This window comes from Ammodytes marinus, assembly GCF_949987685.1.
Source record: "Ammodytes marinus genome assembly, chromosome: 17".
Classification (NCBI taxonomy): domain Eukaryota; kingdom Metazoa; phylum Chordata; class Actinopteri; order Uranoscopiformes; family Ammodytidae; genus Ammodytes; species Ammodytes marinus.
This window is the reverse complement of record NC_137221.1, coordinates 22,770,350-22,794,783: the sequence shown is the minus strand read 5'-3', so window position 1 is coordinate 22,794,783 and position 24,434 is coordinate 22,770,350. Positions and strand designations below refer to the sequence as shown.

The following is a 24,434-nucleotide window of genomic DNA, read 5'->3' as shown; positions in this document are numbered from 1 at the left end:
GTGGTTAGAGTGACAGAATGGAGAGAAGCGGGAAAACAAGATGGAATAAAGATGATGGAGATGGATGGAGGAAGGAAGCAACCAGAGGAAGAAGAGAAAAAAAGGAGTGAAATAGCAAGAGAGATGAATGGATGATAGAGCTCAGTTGTCCTGCTGGCTCAAAGCTTTCGATGATTGATGACATATTTCTCCATTTTTATTTTTATCCTGGTTTTGCCATGTGTGAGTGTTGACAGCAGCCGTCTGTTTCGAGGGTCACTCCAGGACACAAAGCCAAAACACATTGTGCTCAAAGGTATTTTCTGTTCAAATGTTCCTTCATTAACCATAACGTGTTTATTTGCCAAGAATGGAATACAATAATGACCCAACATTAAAAAGTGAGTATTAAAAAGTCCATTCACATTGAAATGTTTCTGTTTTTGAAACTATGATCAAAGAAACAAACTTAAGTCAAGAAAACACAATTAAACAACAAACTTTATCAGCTTATGAAGAAGATGTCATTTGTCTTTAGATTTACAGATGAGTATCATGATTATTTGTATCTATATGCCATATTTTCGATATTTAAATCTACCCATATAAACAATAAAACAAAGAAGCTGAAATGCTTTATCAGTTCAGCAGGCAAAGCAGTGCTGTGGCCATTTGAAATCTATTCAGTCCATCTTTCAGTCAGAGTTGAGATGTGTGCACATATTGAAAAAAGATTCTTGTGTATCGCAATGAGTGTTCAAAATACTCGGTTACAGTTGTACTAAAAAATGTAATCGTTTGCCCTCAAGTCAAAGAGGGGTTTGTGCCAAGTTTGACGAAAATCCCTCAAAGCGTTCTTGAGGTACTGTGTTCATGAGGCATGAGGTCACAATAACTTTGACCTTTGACCTCCAAAATCGAATTAGTTCAACCTTGAATTAGATTGGAAAACATTTGAAAGGTTTAGAGAAAAACTCTCAAAGCGTTCATGATATATTGCGCTCGCAAGAAAGGCCCGGACGGATATACGTACATGGACGGTCCCGAAAATGCATAGAAAATGTTGGGTGGTTTGTTTTCTATGTCTTCTAGCAATACTTCAAGGTTTACAGAATGGGATTACTGACCAGTTCCCCCATATGCAGAACCTTCATTTTGCACGTCAGTGGTCAGCTAGGCTAGCCTGGCTCCACCCGCCTGCCTACTTCCGCTCTAATTTCATTTTCCCTTCAGTAGTCAGTCTGGGTCTGCGGTATATTCATGTGTTCCTGCTTGAACAGATTTCTACCGGTCCAATCAGCGAACAGAGGGAGTGGCTGAGAACGATGACATTGAGGTCGCGCGCCATTTTCAGTTGTAGTCACAGGAAGACAATGGATAAGGATACGAGAGAAGCTATTCAGGCTGTTGTGGCAACGCTGCAGAATATCGATAAATTAAAGCCGGAGCAAGAACAAGCTTTGCTGAGTTTTGTTGGTTTCCGTCCGGGCCCGGCCCAAGACATACGTTACGACCAAACGCTATGCGATTGGTTATGGCAGATCCGGAGTGGCACTGGGCAGATCCAATAATTTTAAACTTCAACAGACACCCACCTCCAAGTGAGTGATGATTTGTCAATTGAGCAGTTCCAGACCCTCTGTACAAATGAAATGAAGTACAATGGTCTGGTAGAACCAGGCTACAGCTAGGCAGGTGGTTGTGATAGATTGCAATTTGCACGGAAAGTAAAACTGGAAATTGTTTCGTTGTCCTTTGTCAGGACTGGTTCTTTGAGGTCAGCTTGATGCGCCGAGACCCTTAGATAATCAAACCACAGGTTGAATGTAGGAGAAAAGCTATTGTTGACTTGTTTCTACCCTGCGTTTCAAGGTCCCTGCCCAGACAAACACAACAAAGTACATTATAAGCCTGACAGCTGGAACACGCCGTTCAGATAAGTAAATAAACATCTTTACACTTAACAAAAACAGGGCATCAACCGTCAAGTGGATGAATAAGAATTGAAGGCAGGATGAAAGCCTGCATTGCTCAAAGTTTACCCAACATCCTCTTCTCTGAACAGCAAGTTTACATCACCCTGTTGTAAGACAGAAGAGTATCTACCTTCATCTGAAACGTTTGTTGGCAGTTCATTCCTGCCAACCACATTGTGAAGCCTGCACTTTCAACAGCTTGACGTAACAGAACATTTCTGGAAATACAATGTGTCAGTACCAAAAAAATTGGTGTGACAGTAATGAGCTGGCTCAGGTATTCCGACAGCATCTTTTGTACTTATTGCCATACTAATGCCTCCCAATTTGTCAGAATAGGTCAAACCTCATTCATAAGACACTGTGAGTCAATTAAGGAAAGTGTTTTGCAAGATTAAGCTAAATTTAAAGTAATATGATGATATGAGGTGGATTAGTGTGGAAGATGATTTGTAAATGTATTGATTCATTTTATGATGCGCCAAACCAAAGTATTCAAAGTATGCTGTAATGTTCAAAATGAATAAGTTTAATTCCTTTCTTGACATGCTGTTGCATTATAGCTAAAGTTATACTGTTGTAAAGAAAGGTTCACACCTTTGTTTAAGTTGGGTTCATACACTCAACAAAAATATAAACGCAACACTTTTGTTTTTGCTCCCATTTTTCATGAGATGGACTTAAAGATCTAAAATTCATTCCAGATACACAATATTACCATTTCTCTCAAACATTGTTCACAAATCTGTCTAAATGTGTGATAGTGAGCACTTCTGCTTTGCTGAGATAATCCGTCCCACCTCACAGGTGTGCCACATCAAGATGCTGATCTGACATCATGATTAGTGCACAGGTGTGCCTTAGACTGTCCACAATAAAAGGCCACCCTGAAATGTGCAGTTTTGTCTCACAGCAAAATGCCACAGATGCCACAAGCATTGAGGGAGGGTGCAATTGGCATGCTGACAGCAGGAATTTCAACCAGATCTGTTGCTCGTACATTGAATGTTCATTTCTCCACCATAAGCCGTCTCCAAAGGCGTTTCAGAGAATATGGCAGTACATCCAACCGGCCTCACAACCGCAGACCACGTGTAACCACACCAGCCCAGGACCTCCACATCCAGCAGGTTCACCTCCAAGATCGTCTGAGACCAGCCACTGAGACAGCTGCTGAAACAATTGGTTTGCATAACCAAACAATTTCTGCACAAACTGTCAGAAACCGTCTCAGGGAAGCTCAACTGCATGCTTGTCGTCCTCATCGGGGTCTTGACCTGACTCCAGCTCGTCGCCGTAACAGACTTGAGTGGGCAAATGCTCACATTCGATGGCGTCTGGCACGTTGGAGAGGTGTTCTCTTCACGGATGAATCTCGGTTTACATTGTTCAGGACAGATGGCAGACAGCGTGTGTCGCGTCGTGTGGGTGAGCGCTTTGCTGATGTCAATGTTGTGGATCGGGTGGCCCGTGGTGGTGGGGTTATGGTATGGGCAGGCATCTGTTATGGACGAAGAACACAGGTGCATTTTATTGATGGCATTTTGAATGCACAGAGATACCGTGATGAGATCCTGAGGCCCATTGTTGTGCCATACATCCATGAACATCACCTCACGTTTCAGCAAGATAATGCACGGCCCCATGTTGCAAGGATCTGTACACAATTCTTGGAAGCTGAAAATGTCCCAGTTCTTGCATGGTCCAGCATACTCACCGGACATGTCACCCATTGAGCATGTTTGGGATGTGCTTGACCGGCGTATACGACAGCGTGCACCACTTCCCACTAATATCCAGCAACTTCGCACAGCCATTGAAGAGGAGTGGACCAACATTCCACAGGCCACAATTGACAATCTGATAAACTCTATGCGAAGAAGATGTGTTGCACTGCATGAGGCAAATGGTGGTCACACTAGATACTGACTGGTTCTGAGTCCACAGACCCCCAATAAAGCAAAAAAATGCACATTTCAGAGTGGCCTTTTATTGTGGACAGTCTAAGGCACACCTGTGCACTAATCATGATGTCAGATCAGCATCTTGATGTGGCACACCTGTGAGGTGGGATGGATTATCTCAGCAAAGCAGAAGTGCTCACTATCACACATTTAGACAGATTTGTGAACAATGTTTGAGAGAAATGGTAATATTGTGTATCTGGAATGAATTTTAGATCTTTAAGTCCATCTCATGAAAAATGGGAGCAAAAACAAAAGTGTTGCGTTTATATTTTTGTTGAGTGTAGTTTGACAGTGTCTGAATGTGCGAGTGCTACTTGTTCTCTCAATTTGGTCATAGCCTATTTTCATGCGTTTACGTTGCTGTCAACTGCATAAATGTAAGCAAGTATATGTAGTTAACATGTTACAAATGACATCAAAGTTAAATTGACCTGGTGAAGAGGATGCTACCTAAATCAAGCTGATGAAGAGGATGCTATCTAAATCAAGCTGACAGTTACATCAGGCATAATAGGATGTTTTTAGTTTGAAAATGACGATGTTGGACTGAATATGGGAGTCGATTTTCACAACTGATGAAATATGAAACTCAGCAGTACAGTAAAACTCCCCCCACACTAGGATTCTAGATTTGCTGTGATTGCATTCTTAGACTCGCTAGTTTTTCAGACACAACTCGGAAGTGGTGAGACCAAGGCTTCGAATACCTCTAATGACAACACACACACACACAATGTGAACTTTTCAAAAAGATCAGATTATATTGCGGAAATACAATTTACTGAAAGACCAAAAACAGCCATGTCAACAGTTTTATGAATAATTTAGATTGTTCTGGCTGGCTTTTGAAGCAGAAAAAGCTAGCAGCCAAACAAATAGAATTGAAACATAAATCATCAAAACAATAAACTCTACAACTAATCCTTGTAGACTGGAACTGAAAGAGGGAAATTCAGTTTACCAAAATGAAATTTACTTATTTAAAAGGAAGCAATATCAAGCTCATTCATCTCTATTTTTGTGACTTTACAAAACTGTTGCATACTATGCTACGACATGTTTACTTTTCCCCTGAGCCAGGGATAATCCTTCCCACTTGAAAGGAGTGGGATGTCTGGACGTGCCCTCAGGTGTCGTCATTTTTGCATTTTGATTTGGTGGTTCAACAAGCGACTGCAATGAAATGAGTGCTACAACTCTACAATGTGTATTATGCAATGTATGTAAATTTGGGAACAATAAAGCTGGAGCACGCAGAGGACACCAAAGATCTTTAGAGCACCGTTTCCACCGAGCGGTGCGGTTCAGTTTGGTGCGGCTCTGCATTTATTTGCATTTCCACTGTCAAAATTGGGAATGGTACCAAAATTTGAAAACCGTGCCGCCCCTTTTTTAGGCACCATTTCTTTGTGATATCAGGTAGTTCTTTGGTCGACAGAATCATCATTTCCATGGGAGAAATAAACCACCGTGTGTAATCAACTCAGCAACAGTGAGGAACCTTTGTCTACTGAGTGCTGTTTGTCCTCTTCATTGAATTAAATCAGCAGGCTACACTCACTGTGTCCCGCTACTACACTGTCACAATAGCTACGTAGCTGCCGTGGCCAGCCCTGTTCTACTGCTCTGACCCATAGACTATATATACACTCAGACCGCAGCTATCATCGTCCGGCATAAACCCTGCCTACCAAGTAAGGGTACTGTCGGATGTAGAAACGCAAGCTAGATCTAGGGTGACCCATGTCCTGCCGAACCGTGCTGTGGCAAACCAAACTGTGCTACTCAGTGGAAACCTAAACCGCCAGGTATATATTCCCATGTATTTCAAACGTCAAGCCTCCTGTTTATAATTATTAAAATTGTCTAATTTACAAGCCAAGCCTCGATAACATGACACACCTGGGGTTATTTTCTCAGAGTTGGAAAAGCTTCTCCAGAGCAACAGAAGACTTCAAACAAAGGATTTAAAAGGCTGCATGATACTCCTGATGACAGGTTCTTTTAACTGCAGGGGAAATTCATTCTTCATTTGTTTAAAGTTTGTATTGAATTGCAGAGATACACCTATGGCTGCAACGAACAAAAGTAGAAACAGAATTGAAGAATTGTTTTGAGTGGTAAGGAGAACTAAAAAAGCATGTATCTTCACAGATAGCAGGGTTATTATGTGGATTTTTCGACAACCATGTAAACGGCTTCAACAGACTATTTCTCCACCATCAACTTTGGCAATATGGGCATTAATTAAGGATGAAATCAACTCAACCAATTTCAATGTAAATAGAATCGACAAAATAAGAGCCATTTTTTTGTTATTGGCTGTAACTGCAAATGTCATGTCCCTTTTTATGTAATTTATAAAAAGGGACATCATCAGCTCTTAGCATTACTATTGCATGTCTGCAACCCGTACAAAGCATATACATTTTCTATTTGGAGCAATGAAATGAGCCACTTTTACTAAATGATGCAACTACTTCACTAGCCATTGCAACTGTTAAATGAAAACATGACTTTTTTTCCCCTTTCCTTAGAATTATCAGTGAGATTTTAAATTGGTTTTCTAGCTTTAAAAGATCACTATTTGGTGGTTAGGGATATTTTTACCCACCATTTAATAACTGAATATGATACACAGACATCTGGCCAATGTCCTATATGAGAAAATCAAAGTTGGGCTGATAACACCTGCTGTCAGGTTTCCCTACACACCGTGTCCGCCCCCTTCATGTCTTTACCCAATGCTGGGAGCTACAGAGTAAAGAAAACTACAAACTGTAATCACATGAGACACCACACAGTCACAATGCAATTATCTTGGTGTTGGTAATCTAGCAGTGCATGTCCAAATTTAAACTTGTGATCAGAGAAAGGGGAAACGGTATATAAACATTATGAACAACAAGGGGATGGTGTGTATGCTCCATAGGCTAGTCAATGGCCTTTTAGAGAAATATTGTGGCTTGAAACGCGACACTCTGATAACAGTACAGAGCCGTGTGAAACAATGATTCAGAGCCAGGGGGGGCTTTATTGTAAATTGAACTGAGGCTGAAAATCAGTATGGGGAAATTACACTAGAACCTACAAGTCTTGAGAGACACCTGTGTGTTAATTCAAAAGGCATCAGGGATACCATCTATCTTTTAATTCAACGTCAGGTATAAAAGCCTCACATACTAAAGAAGAAAAATCACTCAGAGCCTATATGGGCTGCAAATGTAAAAAGTATTGATGCATAGCAACTCAAAGAGAAGAAATTGTACTTCCTGGTTTGAATCGACTTCAAGGATAGGTTATGTCACGTCTGCAAAGCAAGTTTGTTACATTTCTCCATTCAGTTTTGAAATTAGTATTAGAATAAATCTGATTGTATCATTTGGAGTCATCCAGTCTAAAACAGACTGTTGTATTTATTTATATTTAACCATCATATCTAATATTGTATGACATTTTTTAAACATGTTTACATAAGCTATGTATATCTGAAGATATGTTCTAAATGTTAAAATACTTTTTTCCTGAATGAAAAATATCCATCCCACGAAAAAAATGGGATCAAGATTAGTTACCATAAGGCACAGTCCATCATGTAGCATCAGCATCTCACAGACCTAAACACAGTTGGAGCAGACCCTTTAACGATGTTTAATATTTGATACTACAGTATAAGCTTGCATCATCTTGTTCAACCCCTGTCTCCTTCTTCTACATCCCTCCCCATCCATTCTCATGCTCGGTAGCCAACCGAGGATTACCGCTACTCTGGTCTCCATTGTGTGGCCAGTGGACCATCTGGCTGACACTGACTGCTTCAGTTAAAACCCTATCTCCTGGCTGCACAGGATTTCTGGTCGGAGCACAATATGTTGCACTCTCGCTAAGAAAAAAATTGCTGTCTTTCTTGTGCCTCGCACACTATTAAGCACACGGCATAATGCCTGCTCAATCGCCAAAGGAAAATGTGAGGGTGGCTGTTTCTAGATTTTTTTCAGAGGATGTGCATGAAGCAGGAAGCACCTCAAATAATTTAAAGGAATAGTTAGAAACATATATATTATTTTTAGCTTGTAACATCCACTCTCGTGTTCAAGACAGAAACCATTCCTTTGCGTGTATATGTGAAGGAGACAATGGACAAAGGTCTCTCATGGACAATTAGCAGTTTTATGCCCAAATCCCGGCGGATGTGCTTGTCAGCAGGTCAACAAAACAAAGCATCTGTATTTACCAGTAGACACATGCGCACTGCACGGTTTCCTTCCAGTATGTATTAGATTCTAAAATGACATAAAGTACAAAAACTATAGAGCGCAACTGAAGTGGAAAATAAACAAGCACACAGGACCATTTAGTAATGTTTTAAACTTTATCCTCTGACTGTCGGCTGAGGCAGGCTAATGCATCCCATTGAATACCAGTATTTGTGATTAGTTAATTAGCAATGAAGGACCTTTGCCAATGTCTCCTTAAGAAATACACACAGTTAAAAGGAATGGTGTCTGTTGCCTTGCCTTGAACCAAAGAATGAGTCTACAAGCTAACAATGATTTTTTTTAAATATTGCTTTAAAATTCTAGAATGAAAAAAGAAAGAGTAAAGCCCAGTTCAGACCAAAGATTCACCTTGCAACTGCTTGCGACGAGACGGTTTTAGAACGTCGCAGGGGATAAATCGCAGCAGTGTGAACTGCTCGTCGCAGCGCGTTGCAAGCCGTTGCAAGGCGTCGCAGAAGATTTAACATGTCAAATCGCAAGGTCCAGTTTTAGAACGTTTCGGCGGTCTCGTCGCAAGGAGTTGCAGTTGCAAGCAGTTGCAAGGCGAATCTTTGGTCTGAACTGGGCTTAATGCTGCTACTTCTCAAGCTGCTTTCTGAGAGTATACTGTGAGCTGACCTTGATCAGACAGGAAGTCCAGCATGGTCTGCAGCAGGAAGGACAGGTGGCGTACGGACAGGGCGGGGTTGCCCATGCGACGGGACGCGTACACCAGTTCATGGAGGAGTCGCATCTGAACAGCAGCCCAACCGCAGTGGGTACCTGAGAGAGAGAGAGAGAGAGAGAGAGATTCACATTAACAAAGCTGACCGGGCTCATTGCTGACATATAATGTCACGCAGCCGTCACATCACATTAGAACACATGCATCGTTTCATTGTTGATCATCATGTGTGTTTAATGAAGCCCCCAAGTCACCATTACCTGCGTTTTTAATTTATAAAAAGATTGTCAGTACTTATTAGAGCTGAGCAGATTTGTCAGTTAAAGGGATTTGTCAGATGATTCAGCTGCTTAAATAATGAACCTAAAATGTATATAATAATAATATGAATAAATAGCATTATAGGAATCAATCAACGTTGTTATTGTTTTACAATTAAACAAGAGTTGACACGATTGACTGAAAATTATTTATACTAGGAACTGGTTCTCTTAACAATGATATATTGCAATAATGAGGTATGACCTCCAAAATTGTATAGCTTCCTCCTTGAAAAAGAGCAGACATGTGTGCAAAGTCTGAAAGAAATCCCTCAAAGCGTCCATGAGATTCACCGCGTTCACAAGAACGGCCCAGACGGAAGGACGGACAACCCAAAACAATAATGCCTGCTGGCACGGTGGCATAGACCGCTTTGTTACTCCTTTACTAATAAATGAGTACTGGGCGATAAGCCAAAACTATTTGATATATTATTGAAGTTAATGTTTTCTCCCAGCACACCTGCAAAATAACTATTAATATTGATTCTCGTAATCAATGATGAAATTAATCATTGAGGCGGCGCAACAAGTGGTGACAACAAACCTCTTTTGCGTCACACAAAATGATCTTCCCTGGAGCCATCTCTTACATCTGAAGCATCCCCACTGGAGACTCACAATCACATGTGCTCCAGCATGGTGCTGACTTAGTGTTGTTTTCTCTGAGGAGGAGCTCCACAAGACATCTTAATAGCATTCTAGCCTGACACCAACTGTTACGTAAGACCCTCAGCCTCCCTACGAGATTCCCAGCTTCCACTCCCAGCTGTCGACTGTTGATTCACAGAGTGGGAAAGAAATCTAGATGAAATATGTGCTGGGGAGGCCGCCGGGGACAGAGGGAGGGAAAGAGGATATTCGGTAAACACTCTGATGTTTCCTCAGCTTAAAAACCACTTCCAATAACGTCAGATCATGCCCGCGATGCTTTTCAGTTATCAGCATTTTTCTACCATGCTTTTTTTTCTTCATCTCCCGACTTCTTCCGTCATTATAACACACTGTAAATGCAATATACCATCATAATAAATATTTCTGTGTCGTGAAACTGCACCCACTACAAGGTCTAAAAATAGCCCACTTCCCCCTGTCTGCCAAAAAACAGCGCTTATCTGGTGAACAGTAATCCAAAAGGACACATTCTGAGAATGGCGCTCTCACTCCACATGAGAAATTACTTCATTTGTGGTATTTTCAGACTAGAACTGGAGGTGTCTGGCAATCCATTTAACACACCACCAAGATAATGAGCGTGGTGCCACGGCCATGCAAAGCCTGACTCAAAAGGCACTGTACCTCTGATAAAACTAGGGGGAATTTGTGACTGTGTGGGGGGTGGGGGGGGGGGGGGGGGGGAGTTGGTGAGTAACTTTAGGTATGTCAGAGAAAAGAGTATATTCGCATAGCTGACATACACAAACATTGCTCACAGGAAATTTGAATCCCTGGAACACTGTCTGAAGTTAGAAGGCTTCCTGAAAGGTTACTTTTGCTGTTGGAGTTCATAGCAGCAGGGCCCACATTTCTTTTATAAAAATATTTTAGTTTTAGGTTTGGTTCTAGCAGGTGAACAAAATAATGTGTTTGATGATAAAATTATTAAATTCCAAGAGGTACAATACATGTAAAGTAAATGTGTTTTTTTTAAACTAACTGGAAGCTCTGCAAATGTAAACTAATTAAGTATTAAACTGAAAGAAACCACCACACGTGTCTTTGCAACAGGACAACAGTGCGGAGAACCGGGCTTTACGGAAGAGGAAAAAATAAGACAGAATACGATATTTCATCTTAAGGGGAGAAGTGAAAAGGGGCCAGTGAGCCTCAGAGAAAGCCATTTGTTCCACTGTATCTCAGGGCACAGAGGCCTTCTTGGAATGCACCATTGATCTCCATTTTCTTTCTCACTCTAACCTAGTGCTTGATAAACACCCACCTGATCCCTATTGCCAAAAGACTAAGAGCCATCAGTTCCCATCAGCGCTGTGGACACTCACAGTAGATAGCCAGGCCCCAGTTGGGGCTGGCAAGTTAGAGATGATACAGCAGTATGGAAAAGTTGTTGTGCAGTAACTTAAGGTCTGCTATCCAAACTCCAAAGTTCCAAGGTATAACACTCTCCCTAACCATCCACTTGTATGTGTACTTACATTATTTTAATGTGTTATAAAGGAAGCAAGAAGCATAGTGTCCAAAGTCTAGAATATTGCCCTAAATAACTGGAAAAATCTATTAAGGGTGTATTCACACTGGGAAAGTCCGCTAGTTCACTTGCTTTGGTCCAGACCAAATAGAGTTTAGATTTTTTTTGTTTGGTGTGGTCCACTTTCATATTGCCCCTTTTGCAAGTGAACCAGCATCACGAAGCAAAACCACACGTGATCTGAGGTCATTCATTCATTGGACAGACATTCTGGGGTGGAGAGAAGCAGGTAAAACGAAGTAAAAACTGCGAAATATATAACTGATACGATATGGGGTTAAAAATAATAAATAAATAAATAAATAGGCCAACATCTAGCCTATAAATAAAATAAAAAAAAACATCAAATTAGTGTTGTTTCATATGGTTATAATATGTAGGCCTGTGTCAATGTGTGGCTTGTAGCCTATACGATGTGAAACATAATATTTACTGTGTTTTTGCTGCTGGACGCGCGGCTCGCGAGGAATAGGCTCAAGCTGACACAGCTGAATTAGCCGTGTGTCAGCTGGGTGTGAGTTCGGCGCGGCTCAGCTCCAAACTGACACAGGGGTAGATATTGACGGTACCGTAACATGGGATGCAAAGTAAAAACACGCACTTCATACAAAGCGCAGCGTGAACCTGTTGTCACTGTGCGGGAGACGCTCCCCTCTCCTTCATCTGATCGCTGAACACATCAGCATGTTTACGCGTCCTGTCTATCAAATGTAATATATTCGCTCGGGGCTCCCGGTCAAACCACAACTAATCTTCCTAACAATGGCGACAACAACACTTTCCTATAATGTGAAGCTGACAGCGATTTATTAAAAAAGAAAAGGCACAGTGCTTCCTGCAATTGGGTCGGATCGAGTCCGGCCAAATTCACACCACAAACGAACTGCAGCAGAGTACGTTTTGAAGCGCATCGAGACCACCTCTTCAACTGGGTCTCGGAGCGTTTGTTTGGTCCGCCCCCGAGTGCGATTGCTGTATTCACACCTGTCTGAAAGATGCGCACCGAAGGCGGAAGTGCATCTGAGTTCGTTTCAACTGAACTAAACACGGCATGTGTGAATACACCCTAAATGTGATTCTTGAGAACACCGTTGCCATAGGCCATTGGCCAGAATTAAAAAATCAAGTTTTTGTCAAAATCAGTGAATCACACCCCTCATGCACAAATGTAATACACAGCCTAGGCTCTGTAACTGGTATGTTAACAAAGTATGTAAACACACATTGCCCACCGTTATGGCACCATACCTGTTTACAGAGTATAGGTTATGTATTATTTTTTTCAGCGCACACAGTAGCCTACATACAGGTAGCAGACAGTAAATGATATATTCTCTAAATTTGAACAGAAATTTCGACAACACGCACACTCCAGAATCTGTGACGCCACCTTTAATTTGGAATAGAGTATAGGACTGCTGTCTCATCCCAAATTTTAATCATCAATTTGTTAGCTATAAAAAAATATTCAGACTAGCTAGAGAAATGCAGTAAATTCTAAAGGTGCCTTGAAATTGGCCCTTGAATGAAAAATGTGCAAAGAAATAAATCACACTTTCAAGTCTGCCAAAATTCTGCAGCTGAGGAACCAAACACGAGGTCTCCCATTTATTTATTTTTGCATTTCGCCATGAGGCATCATTTGCAGATTCTCCTCACGATTTCCATTTTACAAATGTAAGGTTGCCTTGTAATTAGGAGTAATCTATTGGTTGCAGAGTGTGGGGAGATGACAGTTACGCTGTGGAAATACATCAGCCATGTTTGAGGAAAAAATGCCGTTAACAAATTATTGTGAAATGAGGCACATTGGAAAACACTGTCGTCAAGGGCTGAGATGCGTGTTAAGAAATCACACATACAAGTTAGCAAATTATCTTGGTTGATTTCTAGGTTTTAGATTTTCTAAATTAGGAATAGAAATATTATGAGGTACGTGCAGAGATAAACTGAATATGTGGATGTTGTGTTTAAGATTGGGTTATATTTCGTTTATGAAAGGGGAAAAAATCCTTAGGATACAGATTGGTTGATACTTACTAAATCAACAAGGACTAAGCCCTAAGTAGTTAAGCACTGTTGGTAAAGTGAGTATGTATCCTAAAAACCATCTCAAACTGCCTTCAGCAATTAAAGTGCAAAAAATGTATCTCCATCAATCTGAAACTTGTTACTTTTCAGTCGCTTGATTTAAACTTCTCTGTTAACTGAGCTCTGCCTTCTGTGTTGCCAACACTTGCCATTGAGTGGCTGCAACGAACAACGGTTCAATAGTCTGTAGAACCAAGGCTTATCATGAGGACCTTACCAAAGAGTGTAAAAAAGCCCGGGTCAGGTCTCAAGTGCCTCTTTTCGAGCAAAGTGGTAGCATGAATGTAAAACAGCCTAAAAGGAGCACTCTTCAAAAAGACAGCTAAGCTTGAGGTGGAATCGAGCTATGCTATTCAATTCCACTCCATCTATTAAATATGTGTTTACACTGCTACCACTCTAGCCTTCTGAATGGTGCAAGCTCTGTGTATTTAAAACAGGGTTATTTCAGTGAGATTTGTTTTATTTCACTGATATTGAATCAGAACTACTTCACATATGAACCTTCAGACAGAATAAAATAAAAATTCGAACCATGATGGGAGGAGAACAGTTCCTCACTTTCTTTTTCATCGCAGATTAACTAAGTTGGATTTATTCATTGAAGTTGTATTACATTTCTCAGACTGGATTTGCCGCTTTATGGGAGGGCAAATTGGGTTGAGCAAACCAAAAGCTTGTTAGCCTTAATAGAAAAAAATCAATATGTCATATTTTGTCCAAAAATGAATGGATATAAATGCTTTCTATATCATGCTTCTTGATTTGATGCTTGGATATTTCCCTATGTCCTGTGTTCTTAGCTATACTTTACGTATAAACTGCCGTCCAATATTTTGCCTTGAACTAGTCTAAACCATCAATGAATTTAACTTTAATTAAATAAACATCTAATACATGAGTTGAACCCTCGTCTACCTCCTAGTGTTCTAGCCAGTTTTTTTATACCTTTGCTGAAGTCCTTAGGGTCGAGGGACAGGCTGTATCCAGGCAGAGTCTCCAGCAGCAGCTTGTAGCAGGCCCTCCAGCCAGGCTCTGGGATGGTGGGCGCCACACACTGCATGGCCGCCACGCGCTTGAAGAAAGCAGACTTGCGATGGAAGCCGATCAGTTCGTAGAGCTCGGAGAGGATACTGTAACGCTGGATCTTCTCCTCCTCTGAGAGCTGCAGGGATATGGAGACAACACTCAAGTCCCAAAACCTACTCAAAACATATGTATTTTCACTATATTGTTAATTCAATTCATTCAATTCACTGTGGAGTTTAACAACAAGGCTAACTAAGTGACATCACTACTTTGGAAGCAAATCATGGCCCAATTGGCAATCTTTGTGGCAACACCATTTAAGACAAAAATTATTATTTGTATTTTGCGTCTCTAAACATCGGCATTGGGTCTTCAACCATCCAGACACAACAGTTTCTCCTAACAATCGGCTTTGATATCCTGCTAAAACATAAGGGATAATTATTACTTTGACTTTATTGATCTAAACAGACATCATGCCTTTGTGTCTAATTATAATATCATAATACAGTTTAAAAAAATAAAAAAATCATTGGCTACAAAGGTGACGCAAGGAAACTAGAGTCAAGCATTCAAGGACCAAACACTTACGCTAGTGAAGGTAAAACATACTGTTTAGCTAAAGAAAAATGTATTGTTTTTAAGATAAGTCCACAAATAGGTAACACACTTGATTGCAGAAAATATGGAAGAGGTGCATTCTGTTTAAGTGTGCTTTGTTAATTAATTAATAGTAGATCCTGTGGTCACCCTGATTTACTCCTGTGTAGCTAGAAAAGATTGAATTTATGCACACACACTATGGTTCTCACACCTCAGATACTGTGCTACCTCATCGTCTCAGGCAGAAAGTACGTGACCAAAGCATTAGAGAGACTTGACAATCGTTCATTAAAAATATTGGACAAAAAGGCCAACCAGAGCACACTATTGTCACATCCTGAGAGAACTAGAACAAGTTAAGCTTTGACAGTTATTGCGAAGTCCAATTCTTAATAATCAGACCAGTAGTCACACATAGGGTTGGGGTGGCATGGGGTGGGGGGGTATGGTACTGAAATCAAAGCATTGCTTGAACATTTTAAATAACGCTGTCGGTAAGAGGTTCTGAATGTCAGTTTGGATTCATTTTCGATGAACTGCCCATCCCCTAGTAGCTGCATATCCCTATCAAATAAACATGACATTAAATAGAAATCAAGTCTCTCTCCCAGTCAAGACAGCGTACCTGTCCCAGGTTGATATAGACAGCGTTCTGCAGGAACTCGGAGGCCTCCCTGGCTCTCTTCTGAATGGCCAGGACCCGCACTGCCTTCACACAGGCCTCCAGCTCAATCACTCCTGCGTTCTTATACTGAGGGAGAAGAGAAGGAGCAGAGGCAGGGGAGAGGGCGGCTCAGAGTTAATGAAAAAAAAATGAATAGTGGACTCCTACAAGCCACCTCCTAATCACAGGGAAGGTTTTTATCATTAACATATGACCAGCCTCATCAGTCACTGCATACGTGGGATGACAGACAAGCGGTGATATCTCCCATGATCCCCTGTTGCGCGTTTCTAAAAAGGGAGTACCGGCCACCTTCATGCTTTTGAAAGCCTGTGCTGATTTATATATTTTTTTTTAATCTAAACTTCCCTCCACTTCCACCCTCATCGTCTCACTATTAAAATTCAATTAAAATCTGAATGGCTACGTGTTGAGATGTAATTTAATTGTGAATGAACTGTTAACAGGTGAAAAGGGCTGCGGGAGGTCAGCGCAAAAAAGGAAATTACAATAATAAAGATAGAGCCCGGGGTAGTGTTTGAATAGTTTGGTATTACAATGAGCCTTTTCAGTTTTCCCTAAGCAATAGAAATACTTTAATAGTATTCTGTGTGACTAAGGATGAGTGGTCAAAGAGAGAGTATGAATATATTACACCCTGAACAGATGCATTATATGTAATGTTTTGTCTGTCTGATTATTCTTTTTTTGGAAGGTTATCACCCACTAATGTGGTTCTATTTCCAGAGATTGCACATGCTCTCATGCTTGACTGTGCCAGTCTTGTCCCCACGTAGCATAGAGAAATAAACAGCTGCTGTCAGCATTTACTGCTCTGGCACTAGACAAATGTTATGTTGTCGCTGCGTTTAAACAGTGTCAAAGCAGATCAAATATTGCCCCCTGGTGAAATAGATAGATACTACTACACAGACATAAACACATAGCTACAGTGTGCCTTCCACAGCTTGTTTTGCATAAAAAGCAATCTGAATGTAAGTACTATCATGTGCAGTATGACTATTGATCTAAAGACTGGAGGGCTATGCATTACTACATGGACTTCCTTACAATGGCTCCCCATCAAATTAAGGATCCAAAAATATTGTTGCGGTCACTTTTAAAGCTGTGGTAGGTCTAGCCTTCTGTACATGTCTGTGGCACGCAAGCCTATTTGTTTCTACTAGTATGATATATCTTAAAACAGATCACCCTTTCCAAACATCTTTCAAAAGGCTTGCTCGTTTTCTGCTATCAGACTTGTTTTAAATGTTTAAATACCACATAGAATGTCATTGAATTGAATTACTAATGATTTATTATTCTTAATATCAAATAAAAACCCGTCAGCATTATAAAGCAATAATTCCTAATGACATAATTAATTCAATTAATGGGACATGGACCTTTGATAGGGGGCATATATTGGATTGAGTTATTCATTAAAACATTATGTATATTAATTAATTTAAGTTAATTTACGTTTTTGCTAAAATCGACAAACGCATATGTTACAGTAGCTAGCAGCTAGTGACAGTGCTTGCCTCAGGTCTGCTTTCTCAGACTGCAGCACAATCCACTCTCATAATAATCCCACTAGGTGTCTCTCAACAGCTGGCCATCACATTTAGAAAGGCTCCTGTTTTACCAATAACTTTTGGCTCGTCTGACCTCAAAAAGCAAAATTTGTTTAAATATAGATGGAAAATTAACATAATATGTCGGCAGGTACTTTTTTCTATAATACACTACAATTATATTCTTATAAAACCAGCTTAGAACATCACTGCCTACTGCACGTAAGAGAAAATACATTTTTATTTAAATTAACTTTCAGACTTGTTAATTCAATTCAATGCTCTTTAATGCTTTAACCGAGCCAATGCCAACCTTTATCAGAAATAAATGTTTTACTTATCATTATTCGTTAAAGAGGACCTATTATACTACTTTTCTGGTCTTAATTTCTTGTTAAAAACTGCTATAGAGCAACCTGACACGAATCACATCACAAAAAACTATGTAGATTTTCGGGAAGCTCTTTCTCTTATTTTGGCGATCCAGCAGGCCCTGTAAACACTTTGCTTCTGCCATCTCCGCCCCCTCCCACCCTTCCTGCAAACCAAACTCCGTTGTGATTGGTTACCTTGCGAAGGGAAGTCGTGATTCTAAATGTCTGCAAAGAATCAGCCCGCGGGTCTACTGCTTCGTAAACAATCTCTCTACCGGCTGAGCTAAGCGAGCACTGGTCTAGTGTTGTCACCCCCTGATATATATAGCAACCTGGGAGGTTGCCTGACCATATATGGCAAAAATATCTGGTGACACACACATACCGGAAATTTTAACAAGTTCGGCTCGACTGGCTGCCATAGTTTTTAGTGCTCTGCACAGCCACCCCAGACGGTCAGCAGGGAATACGTCGAAATGCATGTACGTAATTACTTGATACTCTAGTATGGTTAAACATGACTATAAATCATTATAACAACGTTTATAGGTCATAAAAGTCGAAAAGTATCATAGGTCCTCTTTAATAAAGTTGCACTACAATTTGTTATTTTTTTATAATCAATATTCTTGTTACCCCCTTTTCAGACTGAATAGCCCAGGTGAAATTGTATCTAATAAAATGCACAAATACATTATTTGCATAACGTAATTTTTCTGATTAAGGTATATTTTCTCATGGATACAATGCGGACTTGATAATACTTTGCATTTTAATCCCTGGCGGAGAGTCTTTGCGTCGCTGAATTTTGGCATTACATCTTTTCAATTTAGTATGTATATCTAAGCAAACAACAATGACATTGGTTGAGTGTCAGAGGAAACAGTTGTGTAGTTTATTTGGTCAGTATACCTTTCCATAGTAGGAGATGGCCTCTTTGTATTTATCGATAATGTCCTCGGGGCTCAGGCAGTTCTTTGCTCGTCCGATCTCAGTGCTGGTGTCCGCACTGATGCCGTTGGCTGTGAGGGCACCTACGCTCAAAAAGGAGTAATGATTAGTTTAAGAGAGAGAGACACACACACACACACACACACAGGGATGAGCGTCCATGAGGCTGTTCCACCACAAAGGTTAAAGGAAACCACAGCAGTGACATCATGAGGAAAGGGGAAACTTAAAACCACCACTTACTTTTTAAAGGCACCAAAATGGCTACCACTGCTACATTCATATTTGCAATATTAACATGCATTCTGTACGTAGGATAAATAAGACACAGATGTACAGTATCTCACATTTCTTCAAATATTTCATTATATCTAATATATAACACTGAAGAAATGACACTTTGATACAATGTAAAGTAGTCAGTGTGCAGCTTGTATAACAGTGTACATTTACTGTCCCCTCAAAATAACTCAACAGTCAGCCATTAATGTCTAAACTGCTGGCAACAAAAGTGAGTACACCCCTAAGTGAAAATGTCCAAATTAGGCCCAAAGTGTCAATTTTTGCGTGGCCCCCATTATTTTCCAGCACTGCCTTAACCCGCTTGGGCATGGAGTTCACCAGAGCTTCACAGGTTGCCACTGGAGTCCTCTTCCACTCATTCACGACAACATCACGGAGCTGGTGGATATTTGAGACCTTGCGCTACTCCACCTTCTGTTTGAGGATGCCCCAATGATGCTCAATAGGGTTTAGGTCTGGAGACATGCTTGGCCAGTCCATCACCTTTAACCTTAGCTTCTGTAGCAAGGCAGTGGTCGTTTGGAGGTGTGTTCGGGGTCATTATCATGTTGCAATACTGCCCTGCGGCCCAGTTTACGAAGGGAGGTGATCATGCTCTGCTTTAGTATGGCACAGTACATGTTGGCATTCAATGAACTGTAGCTCCCCAGTGCTGGCAGCACTCATTTAGCCCCAGACCATGACACTCCCACCACCATGCTTGACTGTAGGCAAGACACACTTGTCTTTCACCATCTGAACCAAATAAGTTTATCATCCTCATCAGACCACAGGACATGGTTGCTGTAATCCATGTCCGTAGTCTGCTTGTCTTCAGCAAACTGTTTGTGGGCTTTCTTGTGCATCATCTTTAGAAGAGGCTTCCTTCTGGAATGACAGCCATGCAGACCAACTTGATGCAGTGTGTGGCGTATGGTCTGAGCACTGACAGGCTGACTCCCACCCCTTCAAGCCCTGCAGTAATGGTGGCAGTATTCATAGGTCTATTTTCCAAAGCCAACCTCTGGATATGTCCCTGAGCATGTGCACTCATCCTTCGTAAACTGGGCCACAGGGCAGTATTCCAACATGATAACGACCCCAAACACACCTCCAAACAACCACTGCCTTGCCAAAGAAGCTTAGGGTAAATGTGATGGACTGGCCAAGCATGTCTCCAGACCTAAACCCTATTGAGCATCTTTGGGGCATCCTCAAACAGAAGGTGGAGGACCTCTCCGTGTTGTTGTCGTGAATGAGTGGAAGAGGATTCCAGTGGCAACCTGTGAAGATCTGGTGAACGCCATGCACAAGAGGGTTAAGGCAGTGCAAGAAAATAATGGTGGCCACACAAAATATTGACACTTTGGGCCAAATTTGGCCATTTTCACTTAGGGGTGTACTCACTTTTGTTGCCAGCACTTTAGACATTAATGGCTGTGTCAATTTAATTTGAGGGAGACAGTACATTTACACTGTTATACAAGCTGTACACTGACTACTTTACATTGTATCAAAGTGTCATTTCTTCAGTGTTGTCCCATGAAAAGATATAATGAAATATTTGACGAAATGTGAGGGGCGTACTCACTTTTGTGAGATACTGTCTACCTTATTCACGTGAAATATTTATTCTTAACAGATAACAATAGCTAATGTTGACTGAAACATTGAAATGTGTGTGTATTCCTATTCTTCCTGATAAATCATTAATCTACAATAACCTGCCCTACTGTGCTTTAGCAGAAATAACAAGTTAGCATGAATATTCTAAGGCCTTTGGAGTCTCAAAATGATGTATGTTTGTGTGTGTGGCTAAAATCCCAGGCAGAGTTATGATGCATTCACATGGAATCTGGCAAACGGTAGACAACAAACTAGATGCCATTAAAATTGTATCACACCGGCAGAGAATACTGACAACAGCAATGGTAGACGGCACTGCCTTAAGGCATTTTCAACTTTTTGCCGGTCTTCGCAACGGAATTTACAACCGGATGTTACCTGGCTCCTTAAATGCATCATGGAAATCAATAATAAGAAGCCGATTATTTTGGTGCAACAGCCTTCAGACTTGTATGTTCACAGGATGCACCCATATGCACTTTTTTGTTGTTTCTTGGCCTTGTTTGCGTATTTTTTCCACACATTAATAAATGCGGTGCAAACAAAGTGCCTCTTTTCACTGTATTTTGGAAATAAATGAATAAACTTGTGTTTGAGGGAATTTAACATTTGTTTTAAGTTTGCAATATATATTTTATAAATGTTACAGCTACAGACATTAGAAATCATATAGGCTATTAAAACAGACATTTTTAAAAAATCAAAGCAAACATTTAATTAATTTCCTTATAAACAACATGATATCACCATAGCAAGAAATCGCCATGCATGTTACGTTGGGTTTTCTTTTGGCGTCCTGCCATCCCTTCGGATTATTTTTCCCCCTGTGCCAATCAGGAGTTGTCACCTGCCGTTTAACGTGTACCGTCTGTCTGATTGCATGTGAATGCAGCGTTCATCTCGCAGTTAAATGTTTCAAAAGCAATTGCAAAGGTGAATCTCTAGCCCAAATCCAATTGGAATACAAATACCAATTGTGGGTGCATCGCCTAGCAACGGAGCTGTGTCCATAGCAACACTTTGGTGCTGTCAATGTGACACAAATCTGAATAATGAGATGTTGCATTGCCCTAGTTCTTAGGCCAATTTTGCACATGCAACAGAAGAAAAGGGAAAACACTTAATTGCATTGCTTTCACTGTTAAAAAAAAAATTATTTCTTCGATGATTTATATTACAGAACATAAATAAACAAAGACATTTTTTTAGCCTATTTTCCTTAGGCTATTAGATTGAGAGGTCAAAGTGTGCACCAATGGCGATGGACTGCCACCTGCTGGTGCTTTAACATTAAGGTAGGTAACCTATTCAAATAGCAAAATTTTCAAAAAATATATCTAAAGTATGTTTGATAGGGTTATGGGATGTTTATGTGATAATCAAGAGCCTATGTGAGTTAAGGAAATGGAGCAACTAAAAGGTGGCCATTTAAGGTTTCCAATCGTGTACTCATGTGATAGTGATCACCTAAAGTGTGTGTAGCAGCCAATAATGTAATATCTGCTGATAACGTAACATAGAACTGGCAATAACGTCATCAGTTTTCAATCCAATTAAAGCTCCTGATAGTTAGCCTGCTATCGGTGTATGAATGGCAACGTGAGAATGGGAACAGGTCTCCCTTGAAAAAGAGTGATACTTTATAGCAAATAAATAAAACTTAAATAAAGTGATGTAAGTATAACATTATCAGCTGTAGGTTATTCAATTTTCGAATTATTTTTAAAGCTTTTTAAAGTTTAATAACTTTTTGAAAAAGCTATAACGTTATTGGTTTAGAAACTGTATTAAGTTATTATTAAGTTACTACAATATAGGCCTTTATTAATTCACAAATGGAAAAATTATTACGCTATTGGCAGTTATTACGATATCAACTGTGATTACATGATTGGCTGCTACAGTATGGCTGAGAGAAAGAGGAGGTGTATTAGAAAAAAAACAAAAACACAAAGGGATGATGGGTAAAACCAACACAGGAGAAGGCTACCTGCCATAGGGAGGGAAAAACACATCACTCAATTTCAAAATGATAAAATAAACCATAAGGAATCGAGGCGCTGGTAATGGAAGACAAGAAAAAATGATATCAAACACAGAGGCAAACGTGGCCACAAGCAAAACAGGCAGCAGACTGCTAGACTACAAGAGCTACTACGTTGGTTAGACATACCATACCTGGGTCAATGAGAACCTCCTGAGCCCCTATACAGACAGAGAGAGAGAATGCAGATTGACTCCATGACGCAAGGCGCAATGTTAGCAGTGTTAGTTAGTCCCAACAGTCTACCCTGTAGCTGCTGCTGTGCTACTGGATACTGTCCTTTAAGAGCCATGATGAATCAAACGCATGGCATTCCACTCATCCACTAATGCAGGGCTCATACTTAAAGACAAATCTGCTTTGAAAATGGTTTATGAAATGTAAAATTGTATTTGATTAGAGGTTTTTCCTTGTAAACAAAAGAGGGTTCAAATTGAACAGTTCTACCATTCTGTTATTATTATTGGGACAATGTTCTACTAGTGGATGATCAAGCCACAGTCATTAACTACAGTGTTGAAATCATTTATTCAGTAATTGATTCAAGAGAGAATACTGCACAATAAGAGTTACTTATCAAGTAAAAATTTACACCAAACAGAATACATACAATCCATTTGTTAAACTATATTGCATAGCCACTATTTACAGATGTGTTGGTTGTGGGCGTACTGTTCAACTTGTCATCACTGCATATTTGTAACTTTGATTTGAGTTTACTTTGTGAATATCACTGCCAGGTCTGGGTATCGTTCAAACATGTTCCATATTGATACCGATACCTTGACTTCGATTGGTTCCTGAACGATATTTTTTTCGATACCAATTTGATGAAATACATTTTAACAAGATGACATTGCACATTATCGTAAAAAACACATACGAAATATAATTAAAGCAAACTTTAACTTAGCGACCATCGTAGTAACTGCTTTCAGATTACCACAACATCCCCTATCTCCTGAGCCACTGCAGCTCCACACAGCCCATAACCAGTACTTTTACATCTTTAGAATGATTGCTTTTTTTCAATACTCGATAGCATTTAGGCATTTCGGTCGGTACCGTAAAAAGAATTGAGCCCTAATCACTGCTACATCTCCGCTTCCTATCAGCACCCTGTTTCTTGTTCATTTTGTACGTTCATTTAAACACAGAATGTCTATATGCAATTTGCTGGTTAGAATCTTAACTGTGTTTCACTCTACATTTTTCTTACAGAATAAAGACGAAATGTCAAAAATAAAGACGAAAATACCGGAAGCTCAAAAGCCTTTATTTGTCAGGTTAATTCTCCACATTGTATTTCAGCTTTTATTCTAGACGTTTTTTTTTATTTATTCTCGAATTGCTTAATGAAAGAATTCCACCTCTGCTCTTTTTTTTCTCTCTGGTGACCCTAATACTCTACACTAGGTTTCTAACTCAGAGCAACCTTAATAGCACAGTCTTCAGCTATCATGCAGGAATTATAAAAGCAGCGCTCCATTGCGTTTCAGAATCAAACTGGCAGAGGATGATGCTCTGTTGATTGTCCAATCAAGATTAATTCATCAATATGAATTATTAGTGTTATTTATAGATTAACAAGTGCAGTTACACACAGTGCAGTGTGTTAAAAGCATGTTAATTACAGGGTAAACAGATTAAAGTATGTTAAGTTTTAATCCAATTAGCAGAGTCATCAGGCTTAAATAAGAGAAGCTTGGGCGGTTAATGAAGCTAACCTGTTGTAGTCTTGCACACACAAAAGGAAGCAGCTTAGCTTAGCGGTGTCTGAGCTGCCACTCAGCAGTGACGT

General features: G+C 40.2%; 1 protein-coding gene across 1 annotated transcript in view; it reads right to left on the bottom strand.

The window, feature by feature from the left end:
* The window catches only part of trappc9 (trafficking protein particle complex subunit 9), a 228,972-nt gene that overhangs the window by 198,185 nt on the left and 6,353 nt on the right, over positions 1 to 24,434 (bottom strand). The window contains exons 5-9 of the mRNA XM_080045758.1: positions 22,768 to 22,794; positions 18,643 to 18,764; positions 15,741 to 15,866; positions 14,432 to 14,648; positions 8,821 to 8,964 (exon numbers count right to left, since the gene is read on the bottom strand). Coding sequence (XP_079901884.1) covers positions 8,821 to 8,964; positions 14,432 to 14,648; positions 15,741 to 15,866; positions 18,643 to 18,764; positions 22,768 to 22,794 — 636 coding nt within the window. The remainder of the gene's footprint in view (positions 1 to 8,820; positions 8,965 to 14,431; positions 14,649 to 15,740; positions 15,867 to 18,642; positions 18,765 to 22,767; positions 22,795 to 24,434) is intronic.